Source organism: Mus pahari, chromosome 4 (genome assembly GCF_900095145.1).
Source record: "Mus pahari chromosome 4, PAHARI_EIJ_v1.1, whole genome shotgun sequence".
Classification (NCBI taxonomy): Eukaryota; Metazoa; Chordata; class Mammalia; order Rodentia; family Muridae; genus Mus; species Mus pahari.
The window spans coordinates 48,689,100-48,705,485 of record NC_034593.1 but is presented as its reverse complement, the minus strand read 5'-3'; the positions used below and the strand labels follow the sequence as shown (position 1 = coordinate 48,705,485).

At 41.6% G+C, this 16,386-nt stretch overlaps 1 protein-coding gene across 9 annotated transcripts in view; it reads left to right on the top strand.

Annotated features, from left to right (window-relative positions):
• Window positions 1–16,386, top strand: part of Nbea (neurobeachin) — a 554,101-nt gene that overhangs the window by 500,575 nt on the left and 37,140 nt on the right. For all 9 annotated transcript variants that reach the window (XM_029537485.1, XM_029537487.1, XM_021195277.2 and 6 more), the window contains one exon: window positions 12,170–12,337. In XM_029537485.1, coding sequence (XP_029393345.1) covers window positions 12,170–12,337 — 168 coding nt within the window. The remainder of the gene's footprint in view (window positions 1–12,169; window positions 12,338–16,386) is intronic.

Below are 16,386 nucleotides of genomic sequence, written 5' to 3'. Positions count from 1 at the left end.
AAAAAAAAAAAAAAAAAGATAAAGAAGTCAGTAGAGAGAAGGCCAGTGTGTGGGCTCCTCCTTCAGTTTTCACAAGTCTTTATCTTGGATCCTCACCAGCAGATCCCAGAAAGAAACAGAGCAATGAACTACTCTGGTGTAGTAAATTCATTGTTGCAAAACGTAGAGAAAGCCCGTGCATGATGCTCTTCGGAGCACAGCCAGCCAGCGTACTCAGTAGCATGGTGCTGTCTCTGCTGTGAGAACCAAAATGATAGCAACAGGCAGACGGGTGGCTGCTCTGAGCGAGGCTACATGGAAGCTTCCAAACTCACACACAGAAAGCACGGGACTGGCTCGTCAGTCAGATTGCCCCTGGCAGTTGATCCACAGTAAGAACTGGTCCCCACTGCCTTGCCTTTTCCTGTGGTCCTCTGCCCACAGCTCATTCTGGGGAGTTTACTGATGTATTTGACCTCAGAGGTACTGTGAAACGGGGTTTGTAGGAAAACAAACAAGCAAACAAACAAACAAACAAAACCTTACTTTTTAAAAACAGTGCTGGAAAAGTGGGTGCTAGAAATGTTAGGTCATTGTATGCAAAGGCAGTGTCATCTCACTCCATACAGAGTATTAGCCCAAACAGAGCATCAATCAACCTGAATATAAAGCCCACAACTGTAAACTGTCTAGAAAACATGTAAGAAGCAGTCCTTGAGGGTGTAGGTTAGACAAAGGTACCCACGTATGATACAGTCCACCCCTTTAATCCAAGCACTCAGGAGGCAGAAGTGGTCAGATTCTGTGTGTTTGAGGCCAGCCTGGTCTACAGAGTGAGTTCCAGGACAACCAGAACTACACAGTGAAACCCTGTCTCAAAAAACCAAAACCCCAAATAACAACAAAAACCAGAATACAAACACTGATGGTGAGGGTATCAGAAAGCTTCTTTGTTTTGAACAGTGTTAAGAAAATTACAAGTGGTTCAGGCTGGAAAGAGTTTTTATAATGAACCCAGGGCTCAGCAGGTGAAAGGCTACACATGCCAGACAACCTAAGTTTGCTCTCCAGAACCCACAAGATGAAAAGAGACAACCAACCCACACAAGTTGTCCTTTGTCTATTCACACACTTGGCGAATCATGCGCACATGTGAGCACACATATACACATGCATAAATGAATATAAAATAACAATCTAATGAAGTACTGGGGCCTGAAATTTAAAGAAAATAGTAAAAAAAAAAAAAAAAAACAATAACTTAAAAGTATTTCTTAAAAAGTAAAGACAAAATAATCTCCTGAGCTCCCCCCGCCCCCCGAAACCCACACACAGATAGCATCTTCCCCCTGAACCGTGTGGCCTGCTGGGTAGGCAGCCATGACCAGCTTTTACCCCATTACAATTGCCTTCTTAGCATTTGGCTTTCTTATCACAGTCCATGAGAGCCATCCTGCCCGAGTCCCTGCTGTGCTGTGTGTACAGTGACATCACACTATAAGTGATGCCAGTCAGTGTTATTAGTCCATGTGGCAGTCAGTGACACTGGAGTTGTTTCCAGGTCTTGGCTGTATTGGTAAGGCTACTATGGACATTGATGTAATATCAGTTTTCTATCATGCAAGTTTCCAGTAGATGACATGCTTTTATTTCTTTACAGTACATACCTAGGAATGGGCTTGCACACAGAGTAAATTCTACTTAACATCTTAGCAAACTACTGAAATATCTTCAGTAGTGACTTTGTCATCATCTATCCCCACTCACAAAATGCCACAGCTCATGTCCCTTGTGCCTTCACCCACACATGAGCCCCTGTTGTTGTTTTTGATTACAGTCACTTTACTGGACATGAAATAAAATATTTTTATCATTTTAAGTTCTCCAGTATAATGGCATTGAATACCTCTTTGTGTGTTTACTAGATGCTAAAACATTTTTATATATTTTTAAAAAGGTAGTAGTGACATTATAGATGTAACCTTGGCAATTCTTCACTGGGGTAGTTTATCTGCTCCCCAAATTAGTCATCTTATTTCAAATATGCCTAATGAATAGAAATGTGGTTCCTGCTTAAGACAAATTCCCAAGGCAAGCAATATCCTTCTTAAGGATTTTGGACCTAGTAAAAGCTAATAATTATCTGGGCAAGAAACCACCAGGTAATTACAATTTGTAGAAACTAATCAAGCAAGAGGATAGATTCTTAATTGAATCTGTAGAAAAATATGCATGAGTCATTTAGTGTATTAGGTAGCAATGCGTCCAACCCGGTGAATTGGCCTCACTGGAACATATCTAGATTTCCTGTAAATGGGATTCCTTGAGAGATTGTTATGGTTATTTTTCTAAGATGTATTGCCACTTGTATTCCTTCCCTCCCTCCCCCTGAGAATAGCCTTTAAACCTTCTCCCACATTTAGAAGTCAGTGAGCTTTCTGGATTGATAAGATCAAACCCAAGTTAGAATGATGTGTCCACCAGGATGCATGCTCCACTCATCCAGGGTCAGTGACATACGCCTTGTGCCCTTTGAATCTGCAGCTGTTTATGGGCACAGGTGCCCAGACAACCCAGCTGTGGCACTGGCAGTTTTCATTTGGTATCCTAAGCATCTAACTCAGGCAAACACTTTACCAACTGAGGTACTCCTGCCTAGGTCTCTCCCTCAATTCTAAACCAAATTCCTGTCATCTTACTAATTGTCTAGGAAGACTTGTAAACTAATCTTTTGCTGTATGATGGATATTTGGGGACCTTCTATTGTCCCAGTCTCTCTGTGTGCCTCTCAGGAGCCATGCCAGGATAAATAGACAGTTTGCACAAAGATCCAGCAAGCAGTGAGTGGATAGCTTCAGAAGTCTCCTCCTCTGGTCTTCCTTGAAGCAACTTTGGGAGGCTTAAAAAAAGAGTTCTCTTGTGCATCAGCTGGGTGATAGGTCTGTGGTGTGTCTGAGGCAGCCAGCTTTGCTTCTGTGTTATTGCTGACTCTGACGTAAAGGGACCAAGTGTGGCTACACCCACAGCTGCCACTCTCAGAGTCACCCTCCTGCATTTCTCCATCTTGAAGCCTGCCTCCACAGCCCAGATTCTCTGCTCTGGCTGGGTTCCCCACCTGCTGATACAGGGTAATCATGCTGATCTGTAGAAACCTGGCAAACAAAGAGTTAGCACTCAACATCACCAGCTTGCTGCAAGGTTCTAAGTTTTGCCAAAGGTACATTTATTTGGTGTGTGTTTCTATAATATAAAGAGCCTATACAGTGAGATGTGAAAGTATTTATGTCTTCTCTAAATTCTATGATGACAACTACCATTCATTCAATGTTTTGTTGGATTTTCTGTGTACTTATTGGGTAGTTTCTGTAGGCTTTAGTTCCTCCGAAATAGGTTTATCGTTGTGTGTGCACGAGCTTTCTGCTCTATTTGTAGTGGACACCCAGATTATCTCCAGTTATTCACATGAGTTCTTTTTAATGAGCCTCATGTGCAAAATGAGAAAATGAGAATGGCATATATCCCAGAGAAATAGCATTCGCTGTGGTAAAAGTCCTTCCTCTCTCTGTGGATTAGGATTCTATATCCATGAACATTCCCTGCTCCTTCTCCTTTCAAGCTGTCCTAACAAAATTCAAGGTAATGAAGAGAAAAATAATTACATGAAAAGGAAGGCATCACTGGTTTTTAAATGTGAGCTTCACCACAGCGTGTGGAGCTACACAGGTGTCTGACACAAGGGCAGTGGCTTTTGATTATTCACAGATCATGTTCTAACTTTGAACACTGGTGCGTTATCATTTGTCTGTGGTGACTACACAAATTCATATAGTCCACACCTGTCATTCTGCTCTTCAATCACAGCCACCCCCGTTCCCGAGCTTTAGCCTGTCCTGAGGCTCTCCTCATCCACTGCCATACTTGGTGCTGTCACTGGTGTTGTAGGCACTGTCACATAGAGCTGCTTATATGCTGTGACACAGTGATCAAGATATGAACACAGTGACAAAATTCTCTCACTGATGAATTGTAGAATTCAAAATTGGGTCTCTTTAGAAAAAAAACTCAGACTATAATGTCATCGCTTTTTCTAGACATCTCAGTAAATTCTAAATGCTTTGTTTGTACAGTAAATATGCACTGACTTAATTTATCTACACACAGCCTAAGATAATCGAACCAACTTCCTCAGGAAGCATTGATAAAGCCTTGTATTTGGTTCTAACTTGGTTAGCATCTGACCTCTTGACAAAGGACAGAAATACAAAGTCTTTCTGATAGTATTACCCTAATGCTGGCTTCATCAATCGTAATCTACCCATGTATAATTTGTTTTTCAAAAAGACCGGTGGACTGAGCACAGCGTGGCATGGCCTCACATTCTAAATGGTGTCTTCTGGCTGCACCGAGAGTGCTGGTGCTACCCGGGTAGAGCTGGAAATCCATCAGGAAGCATTTCTAGACGTGCTGGGGACATGGAAGGGAGAGTGAAGGTAGTGAGAAGTTGTTTATCTGTCCTCTGTGATCTAATGCTACACCCTACAGTGACCTCCGTCACTTCTACTAGTGGCATTGTCCCTCAGTTTCTTCATTGTGCAGAAGCAGGTGTAAGGTCAGACTAAGTTGCATAGCGGCTGCTTACACATATCAGAGAATTAAAATATTTCAGTTTGTTCTGCTAATACGGGGAGGAGGGGTCAGTGCTCGTTATTTCCGTGGCATGGGGGCAGGGGTTCTAAACCACAGGACAGGCTGAAGTCAGCATGCTTACCCCAGTAGGCTCGGATCTGTTCAGAACATAGAAAGACTCTTGTCCACACGCCCTCCAAGGACAGTGTTTGGCATGTAGTAGGTGGGCAATCTTTTAGGGTAGGAGAGAAATCAGACTGTTTTCACCTTGTTCTTTTGCTTGGGAAATCAGGTTTTTGTCTTTTGTGTCACCCTGATCATAAAGTCTAGAACACTGTCTGTCTCAAGGCATAGACTCTAACTGAGAATATACGCTATACTTTTGAAACAATGAAGTGCTAGCTGGTAATTTTTAGTTGCACTTTCCAATTTGAATGTAAATTGATTTCACAAGTAACTGTGTGTGCTGCGGCTACTGCTTGATGACAAGAGGGCATTTATGGAGAGCACACACACACCACTTCTCTCAATAAAAAAGACCAGTGAGAGGATTAACTCCAGATGAAGGATGGGTTCAACTCAGAAACACACAAGATGAAGTGCGCTCAGGCCAGTGAGAGAGGAACAATTATACATAGGGGTCACACCCAAGCTTTATCTCCAAGAACCTTGATCTATATCTGAAAACCATGAAAACCTCCAGGAGCAGAGATGGGATAGAGCTTTTGAAAGCCTGTTATATGCAGGGCTGTGCTGGCTTATGTTAAGGTATGCAGGGAGGAGACTAATGGTGATGGTTGTAAGAGAAGGCGCAGGGTGTGGTGGCTTCAGGAGTCTGCTCTGTAACAGGCTAGCATGCAGTGGTTAGAGAAGGAGGCCAGGTGGATTGTGGTAGGCCATTTGAAGAGCAATGAGACCTAGGATGTCTCTTGGGTTATGGTGCATCTAGCCATCAATCAAGTAATAGGATAATTTAACACACATCCCCCACCACAGCCATTTAAAACAGCTTTATTGATCTGGGTATATAATCCCAGTACTCAGGTCACTGTGAGTACAAGTCCAGACTAGGACACATGGCAAGTTCAAAGCTGTCCTGAGCCCCGTAGTATAGCCATACATAATTATGTTTATTTAAAACAATAATTGAGTAATTAAAGTTTCAATGACTAAAATTTTAATGCAATCATGGGAGTGAAGAGAACTAGCCTAGACATTTACAAAAACTCGAATGTTTTTCTGATTATCTGCTTGAATACACACATCACTATTCAGAGAGTATTTTGTTACTGAAAGGAGATCATTGGTAGAATAGAAAGATGGAAGTGTTTTTATTTAGTATAGAAGAGATAGAAATTGCATTCCCGTATATAAAAGGATTCTTGCAGCTCATTTCAGTTTCCTTTGTTCTTTCTCATGAATTTTAGAGAGGCTTTATCCCAAGTGCATTAGTGAAAGAATTCTTTCCCATCTAATACCCATGGGCAAAGATGGGGATGAGATGTAGGTGGGTGCAGTCCATCTGAAAGATACCATTCCACTTCACATCTCTCTTCACTTCCTTCCTCCCACATCCCAGGGGTAGAGTTATGGATGGGAAATTGGGTTATCTAGGCTTAAAGCAATTGCTTCTGCCTGGAGATGTGAAGGAGATGTTCAAGAAGCTATTAGGGCCATTATAACACTAATAGCTTAGTAATCGAGTATTTTTTCATATTTTCCAGTGTAAGCACCATACTAAGATCTTATTTCAAAGTGCAGAGTGAGTCTGTGCATGCAAACACAGCTCTGAGAAAACCAAATAAGCACAGCCGTGTGTTCAGTAGCAGGGTAAATACCATTTGTGCAGTGAACAGCACTGCAGGGAGGACCTCTTCTCTGGGTGAGGTTATAGCTAATATTAAGTTCCTACATATATACGCATTTGACTTTGAACTAGATTTAGTTTTAAAGTGTTCTAAACTTGGGTTGTTTTTTCCTCTTGCATAGAAATAAGCAAGGAAAATTATAATAGGGTTTTGTTCTCTTCATTCCTACCTCATTTAATCTTATTTTTATGAATGAAAAGGCAAAGCTATCCAGAACACTTAACTGCCACTGCCACCCTATTCACCATGCTGCCTCTCCTCAGTGTAGCAAATAACAGTAGATATCACAAAGATTTTGAGTTTAATTAAATATTATTATGAAAACCATGAACTAATAATAATAAGGTTTAGAGCTGAGAGAAAATGGATTAATAGCAAGCAAGATAATAAAATGCATAAATGGATACCTAGAAGCCTTAGAGAAATTCAATGGAATTTCTCTGCACTCTCAGAAAAATCCAAGGCCTCTATTTTTTGATTAATTTTACCAATTTTTCAAGAAATAATGAACTCAATTCTTATGCAAGGTTTCCCAGAAACCATGGAAAGCCATAGGATTATGATTCCAACAGTAATTAAGGGGAGAATTAAGATAAGAACAAGTGCCAACTTCATAAACAACTACAGTGCAAAAATACCAAGCAAATTAGCATGGGAGGTGGCAGATGTATGTGTATGTATGAATGCTCCTCTCTCTCTCTCTCTCTCTCTCTCTCTCTCTCTCTCTCTCTCTCTCTCTNCTCTCTCTCTCTCTCTCTCTCTCTCTCTCTCTCTCTCTCTCTCTCTGTGTGTGTGTGTGTGTGTGTGTGTGTGTGTGTGTGTGTGCGCGTGCACACTGAGCCTAAGTGGACTTTAACCCTTTAACATCAGGAACAGACATAGGTGCTCCATCTCATTACTTCTATTATTTATAGCTGCTAAACGTGAGAACAGTTCTGCATGAAAAAGCAAGTTAAAGAAGCTATACTTGCAGATAATCAATAGTTGTCAGACACAAAATTAGCTTAGAGAAATCAATACCATTTTTTCTACATAATAAATAACCATATATTGAGTGTATCTTTTTACATGTACCAATTTCTTTTGTATTTATTGGCTTTTAATTTTTTCATATATTCGGATTATATTCTTTCCCCTCTCCCAAGATTACTACCCACTCGCCCACCCAATCTTGTTCATTCTCTCTCTCTCTCTCTCTCTCTCTCTCTCTCTCTCTCTCTCTCTCTCCACCCCCACCCCTGCTCACTGAATCAAAACAAACAAAATCCAAAAGGATAAAACAAACAAACCAAGAAACACACAAATGGGTCTGTTTTATACTGGCCAGCTACTCCCTATTCTAGGAATGGTTGATAATACCCAGTTAATACTCCATTAGTGAACACTGATTTCCTCTCTCCTAACAGGCATCAATTACAGATAGCTTCTTGGTTAGGATTGGGACTTTATGCCCATTTCCCTTCCTAGTTCTAGGGTTTTGATTTGAGTTGTGTAGATCTTATAAATACACCAAAATTTTATGAACTTATTTAGAGGGAAATAAAACTTGACTAAGAACACCAAAAAATTGTTAGGGAGAAAATTTTAATTTTTATCTCTTAACATAAGTCACAGGAACTGATCTGTATAGATGAGAATTTTTAGAAGTGTCAATGAATGAAACTCATGTCAGTGTTTACAACTTAAGAGAAACAAGAATAGTTATGTAAATGTCTGGGTTACACATAACTGGCTAGACACATACATACATACATCATACATACATACATACATGAAAAAGTAAAAGAAAGGAAGGGGTGGGTGCAAGAGCAGAGGAGTGTGCAGCAGCCTAGAAATCAAGCAGACCCTGCCCCAGACTGGCCAACAATAGGATGTCCGAGATGAGACTCGGAGATAGTCCAGTATTTATGGGGCTTCAGAATCCTCAAACCAGATTAATGATTCACTGTAATAAATATCTGCATGTAAGACCCAAACAGCTTTACATGCAAATAAAGCATGTTTGCAACACCACTTTAATAACTCAATGTGTTGGTAGAGAGATGGGAAAGATGGTGGAGTGGAGTGGTGCATGAGCAACAGACAGAACTAGAGACAAGGTAGTTTGAGGAACCATGTAGATGTTTGCGGTCTGTGCTGCCACCAGAAACCATGTGGAAAAGTATGATCTGTGCAAGGAGTGGGCAAGGATGTGACTTTTGCAGAGGTATAAATGACTCTAGGCTCTTAACAGAGAATAGAGACATTTCAAGCTCCTGTGACAACCACCCCGCACACACATACTCACCACCAATAATTCCAGACTGCAGAGAGCCCTTTAAAAATGTGACAAAGATGCTGAAATGTAGTTCTTCACAGTTAATGGCTTCTGGCAGGAGGGGTGTGGGTGGAGAAAGACTCAGTTATCTTTAGCGGGATAGCCACTGGGAATTTGACCATGCTGCCGTGACTACAGGGGCAATGCAAATTATACTTGGTGTGTTTTCTGGGAGTGGTGGAGGGCACAAGGGTGCGAGGGTAGGCTTTGGAGGAATGGAAAAGGAGTGTGACCTGCATGGGTTGTATGAAATCCCCAAATCATTAATAAAAATATTTTATCAGAAAAAAAGGAGAGAGGAAAGAGAGAAGAAAGGGAGGGCATGGGAAGGGAAGAAAGAAAGGGAACACAGATGGGCAAAACTGATCTTTTACTAGATAAAGGATCATATTATTTAATAACGGCAGGTCTGAATATCACCACAAATACATCTTTGCACATAAAACTCACAGCACACATTTCTGAGGAGAGGACTTCCAGTTGCTACATAAAATAAGAGTGGATTCTGTTCTACTGTGAAGGAAAGTAGACTCTAGATGAACTAAAACCTTATGTGAGGAGTCAGCCATCCTATGAGTCGGATGGGCAGAGATACTGAAAGCTACCTCCAACAGCAGAACTCCTCACCCCAGGCATAAGCACCGCTAAATGAGTTGGTGGCCTCAAAATGCAAAATGGATGCAGACACACCTAGTGGACAGTATCTGTAAGAGGATGTATCTGCACGGATTAAACCAGCAAGGAATCACTGCTGAAACTGTCAAAGTCTGCATTCAGCAACATAAAGACAGAAACTGCCGTGCACAAGTGAGCGGGGCAGGGCAGATGCTGAAGATGCTAAGAGCACTTGCTGCTCCTGCAGAGGACCAGATTCAGCTCCCAGCACCCACATGAGGCTGCACACAACCATTTTAATTCCAGTTCCAGCAAGTGGGATATGGTCTTCTGGCATCAGAGGGTACTTGCGCAAACATAGGAACATAGCAACAACTTTGTGCATGTACACACACATGTAAAATTTAAAAATAAAGTGAGCAAAGGGTATGAATAGGAAGTTTTTGGGAGACCCAAAAGACAAAGATGTCTTTAAAATATCTAATTTGTTAGCAATCAAAGGACTACAAACCAAAACAACTAGTTATTATTTTCTATCTGTCATAGTAGTCAAAATTAGAAACCGAGACAGCACCAAGGTGGCAGGGGCATAGAGGCACCACAAATGGCAAGAACTGCGGACAGGACAGTCATTCTGAAGAGCAGCAGGCAGTGACTGGGAGGAGGAAACAGACAACATGAGTGTGAGGTGAGGCTCAGGTCCTACTCCAGAGGAAATGTAGCCGACATCCAAGAGCCCCAGGCAATGCCCGTGCCCCAGGCGATGCCTGTGCAGTATGAGGAGGAGCACAGGCTCACATAGGCAGATCTTAGAACCATACAAGGGACAAGATGTGTTCCTACGCCATGGTGTAGGGCAGATACTCAGAACAGAAGGAACATTAACTGTTTCACACTTGTTGCATGTGGTGAGAGAAGAAGTGAAAGAAGGGTACTGAGATGAATAAACACATTTTAAACTCAAAGTCCTGGAAAGCCATCATTCTCTCTGTCCCCCTTGATCACATTAGCCATATCATTCAATAATAGCTTTATCCTAGAAAAATAATAGTAAATTGGTAAATCTTTCAGTGATAGCTCTAAGACTTATTTTACATAGCTGAAAAACAAACTTCCTTTAAGTATTAATTCGCAGCTATTCTCAGTTCCTGGGGCGAGATTGGAATGTGGCCACTCAATAGTCCCCCTGCATAATGGTCACCTGTTTTATCCTTCCATCCATTGGACTAGTGCTAAAAAGATCACTGTTGCATGATAACAATTGTACTGACTTTTAAAATTTACTAAATCACACAAACTATAACAAATATAACCTGCAAAGAGTTAACCAATCACTTTATTTTTTGTCTCATTTCTTGTATTCTGGTCTGAATGGTTATTTTAATATCAGTAAAAAGTGAAGGACTGAGTCAGGAAAGGGATGCAGAGAATGAAGTATTAGGTGTGGGAAAGTGGAAAGGCAATGCGGAGAGTACAGTTTTGAGAGGATTCCTTTGAAAGTTATCGTTTGTTAATTGAAAGGATGCCAAAGTGGGTTAACCCCTTAGTAACTAGGACAAACAACCAGAGAGTGAGCAGATTCACACATTTACTGACAGCTGCGCTTTATGATATACAGCTGTACGCAGAGAATTTCTGAAGCTGGATACAGAACCTCCTTTGCCTATGGTTGGCATCCTGCCTGCTTTGACTGTGTCAGAAGTGAAGGGAGTGAGTGGGTTATTCCCAACCAGCAAAGTACCCACTATGGTTTTTATCCAGGGATGAAGTGAACGCCAGCCCATCTGTATGGGTGTCTCCGTTATCCTTCTCTTCCTCCTCCTCCTCCTCCTTCACCAGTAACACCACTCTCTCCTTCTTCTTCCTCTTGTGAAGAAAATCATGCTGTTCTAACTCAACGAATAAAAACATCACAAAGCTGGTTTAAGAAAGTGCCTCACCCACTTGCACAGGTTGCCCATTTCCAGCCTCAGTACCCATCAGTGAATAAATACAAGGGCCTTTGTCTCCCCAGCTCTCACAGAAGCCTGTGCTCTCTGACTCCCAGATATACTTCCCCGCCACACACACATCACTCAACAGCAAACCTCCCCGTCCCCTGGGTCCTCCCAAATCTGTACTGGCTGAGCCGATTCCAGGCATGAAGAAGGCATTCCTTTCTAGTCATCTTAGAAGCAAGCTGGAGGACTTCATTCAGGAAGACAAACTCATAGCAAAGATTCCTATAAAATTTTAAACTAATATTTAACAATTAGAAATGAAATTATTATAAAATAGTATTTAAAAAGTTGTTGCAAGTTACTTTTGAGCATGAGTGTATTTTTTATAAGAAATGTATTTAATATGAACATTTTTGTGTATATAATGGAGCCAAGAAAATGGCAACCTTTTTTTTTTTTTTTTTTTTTTTTTTGGTTTTCTAAGACAGGGTTTCTCTGTGTATCTCTGGCTGTCCTGGAACTCACTCTATAGACCAGGCTGGCCTCGAACTCAGAAATCCGCCTGCCTCTGTCTCCCAAGTGCTGGGATCAAAGGTGTGCGCCACCACTGCCCGGTGGAAAGCATTTTTGTGAAGAGACTTTTATTTAGCCCTGTGTCTTATTAAAGGTAGTCTTTTGCCACTTCTGGGGACTGAAGATCTTATATATAAAATCAAAGACAACGTAAAGGCATAATGTCTTCGTTTATACTGAGTGTTTCACAGTGAGAAAGTAATTTGGAACCTTGCTAAATGTGTGGTCTTATATTCCTTCATTCATTTCAGGCCCTGGAAAGTGAGTTTGTTTCTTGCCAACTCCATCAATGGATTGACCTGATATTTGGCTACAAACAGCGAGGGCCAGAGGCAGTCCGTGCTCTCAATGTTTTCCACTACTTGACCTACGAAGGCTCTGTGAACCTGGACAGCATCACAGACCCTGTGCTCCGGGAGGTAGGTGTCTGAGCTCCCAAAGTGTCTGCTTAATCTCTCACACACATCTGGCTCCCGTCTCTTTCCGTGGAAGTCTTCTTTCAGCCTGACTCTTTACTACTCATAGATTTCATGGTTTGACAAATAGAAAAAATGGAGGTCTATCAAAAGCAAACAATGAGACCAATATGGTGAGGTTTTTGGTTTTGGTTTTTGTTTTTGTTTTTTTGAAATACAGACATCTTAACAGAACTATAATTTTACTTCATCTCTCCATTAAATGCATTACATGTTGTTAATGGGTGATGCTTAGGCGAATATTTAACTATGAGGAATTCACTAAAATAATCAGCAGCATAAGTTTTTAAAAACAAAAGCAGCTTTGCAAATTTCTAGGAGGAACATTCAAAGAGATATACCATGAATGTATAATGCGTAATGGATGCTGTAATAGTGCTGTTCTCGGCCTGAACTGTCTATAGCTAACAGTTGGGAATTACAAGTATTTTAATTGAAAAAGTCATATTAAGTAGCATCTAAATCGCTTCACAGGCATACAGTGACTTCGGCTAGGTAGGCAGGATAAAGATGCAGCAGCTGCTAGGTAAGCGTTGCTCCAAGGAAACTGTATCTCTGCCCTCCATCCTACCCACAATCTGCCATCTGCTGTATGCAAAACAAAATATTGTGGCTACATCTCCAGGCACTGGAATGCTCTTTCAGTTTTCATTTCAGAGGTAGAAAATGTACAGATCAGCAATGACTCTCTCTTAAAAAATCTTGTATCCATTTCTTACATGCCTCATAAAATAAAGACTCCATTTGCATGGCTCCAAGCAGAGAAGAAAGGGAGGAGAGAACACATGATCATTGCTCATTGGTCGCTTAGGGCAGAACACTTGGAGAACACATCCCACATGTTATTAAAGGCAGTGCTGCACAGTAACATATGCACAAGGGAATGGGAGCAGACATGGGGCTGGTGGTCCAGGAAGAACAACCCAGGTATTGGGAAATCATTTGTGAAGTGAGAAATACCTCCAGAGATCACTATGCTTACCTAATTTAGTGCTCTCAGTTGTATATAAAATTTAATCAGTTTATTTGATATGAGAAAATTCTTATACCCCTTTGCTTAACATGGGCCCTTTTATAAATTCTTTATAAATGAAATCCATCTTTTTCAACCAACCAACTGTTTTTTTGTTGTTGTTGTTTTGTTTTGCTTTGTTTTTGTTTTTGTTTTTGTTTTGAGATAAGGTCTCACTCTGTAATCCTGAATGACCCAGAACTTTTTTTTTTTTTTTTTTTTTGGTTTTTTTTTTCAAGACAGAGTTTCTCTGTATAGCCCTGGCTGTCCTGGAACTCACTTTGTAGACCAGGCCAGCCTCGAACTCAGAAATCCGCCTGCCTCTGCCTCCCGAGTGCTGGGATTAAAGGCGTGCGCCACCACGCCCAGCTGACCCAGAACTTTCTATGTAGAGACCATTCTGACCTGGAACTCATAGAAATCCATCTGCCTCTGCCTCCTGAAGCTGGGATCAAGGGTGTTCACTATCTTGCCCAGCCACAATGAGTACTTTTATGATCAGAAAAGGGAAAGTGGTATAGTTCATTCTTATACTCCAAGTCCAGTTAGACTTAATTCATAATTTTCATGGGCATTTTTGGTCCTGGGTATCTTGTTGTGCTTTTTTTCCTCTACAACAAAGTTCTGTATGTAAAAGGGAAATTACAGGCTGATTGTTTTGGACAAAATACAAATTTGAGTATATTGAATATGAGGAAAACCATGGGGTAGCATTTATATTGATAGGGAAATAACAGGTTTTCCTTATTTAAATGTGAATTGAAAAGGAGACAAATGAGCCAGAGGAGAAGACACCAGAATTAGAATTGAGATGTTCCTTCTGTGATTAGAGTGCACATTTGAGCCTCACTGACAGTGTCTGCTTCCTGAGCCGGCATACTACCATTCTGGGCAGTGGCACAGCCAATTAAATTTTTGTAAGCTTTACTCATCACACTGTAGGAATCGTAGCATGCGTGGGCTTTTCACTGATTTGCTGGATGGGAGTAGGTCCAGCTTCATGTTCACTTATTATGTAGATGTTCTGAACAGAATCAATTACATTCTGGATCTTTATATGACCCCAGCAGTGAAGACTGGTGTTAGGCAGGATGTCTTTGTTCCGCACTCTGCTCCTTTGAGTGTCATTCAGAATAAACACTCACTAGATGATGAAGGTCTGCCACCCCCAAAATCAAGCCAGGATATGCATCTTCTCATCCCCAACCCCTTCTCCGGGTGTCTGACGTGTCACCTGTGAGGATGCACACTCTGGCAACACCCCCTCCCTCCAGCTAGCACAGGCCCTGACACAAGTCAGCAGATAGGCTTCGACGATCTCTGTCAACTCAAGATTTCTGAGGAAGCTGCTTCATCTTCCCGAGGGCAGCAAGAGACCATTAGTGTAGTGCAGACTGAGGGCTGTTAAGGAAAGTAGTTAATTTTCCTCTCCTATTCCTCACCATCATTCTCTCTCTTGCATTTCTGTTAATTTCAATGAATAAGTTAAAACAAAACATATTCCCACAGAGTCTTTTGCAGCTTGAAGAGAAGTGCTCTCCAAAGGCTAAGAAGCACTCAAGAGCAACAAGCCAGCTCAGGACAGCCAGGGTGCTGGATCTCACTCACAATCTCAGTTGCTCTGGGAAGGGAGAAATAGCACAGCACCCCACGCAGGGGCACTCAGCCTCCACAGCCACAAGGCAGAGCTCTGTAGATAGTGCAACTAAGGTTTGATGGTTTAAGGTTCATAGCCCTCCCTGCACATTATCACCGTGAAAGACCCTGGGGAGACACAATACCTGGTTTCAAAGCATTCCTCTTGGAGCCCTGAGGAGTGTTGCTCTCGGCCTGAAAGAATGAACAGATTCCTACAAAAAAAGAAGAAAAAAAGAGCTCAAAAATTAGCCTGTTTATGATGTCTTCACTCATTTTACTTATAATGATTATCTTGGTGTTTTTTAATGTAAAGATCATTAATAGCTAAAACTAGGTTTTGTTGTTTCATAATGCCAGTTTGCCTGATTGAGATAATTTTATTACAAAATGCTAAGCACCACCTTAAAATACTAGCATGTCCTCTTTGTTTAAAAATTCTATGATCTGCCTAGAATTTTGAGCTTTGAAGTTAGTACTAAAATTTGTGAAACAGCTTAAGGTTATTGACTCATTCTTCCCTGACAGGTGAAGTCATGAACCAGGGCTAACCACAGCAATTATGGCATTAAAATGTCAAGAAATTAGAGGTCAGAATAACAGATAATTTTCTTCTCTGTGTCAGATTAAAAATTGGCATTCTTTGACAGTTTAGGATCTCTGGCTGAGAAAATGATGACAGCTTAACTCATTTTATACGTGTAAAGCAGTAATTGATAGTAAACTTTATCCTGACAGCTTCTGGGCAGAAACATGACAGCACAATTCTGGTACAAAGCTCCTTACTATGTAAACACTGGGTCTGCTGGAGAGCAGGGACTTATTTAAACTGTCTTAGGTCTTGTCTTACATCATTATCTTCTGGGTTCTTTCTCATGACGGCTCAACTAGTTGGGCAGTGGTTTTAAAGCATGGCAATGAATAAAGCTTTCTTCCCCCTTTTCACATTAATAAAAGTTATCATTTTCTTCATATTTGTCCCTACCAAGTGACCTGCGTAGGAAGAGGGTGCTGGTTAGAAGCCACAGCGTGCTATGGCTCTCTTCCTTCCTGTTCTCAAGTGTGAGCAGAGCCAGCACAGACCCAGCACAGTCCCAGCACAGACCCAGCACAGACCCAGCACAGACCCAGCACAGACCCAGCACAGACCCAGCACAGTCCCAGCACAGTCCCAGCACAGACCCAGCACAGACCCAGCACAGACCCAGCACAGACCCAGCACAGACCCAGCACAGACCCAGCACAGTCCCAGCACAGTCCAAGCACAGACCCAGCACAGACCCAGCACAGACCCAGCACAGACCCAGCACAGACCCAGCACAGACCCAGCACAGTCCCAGCACAG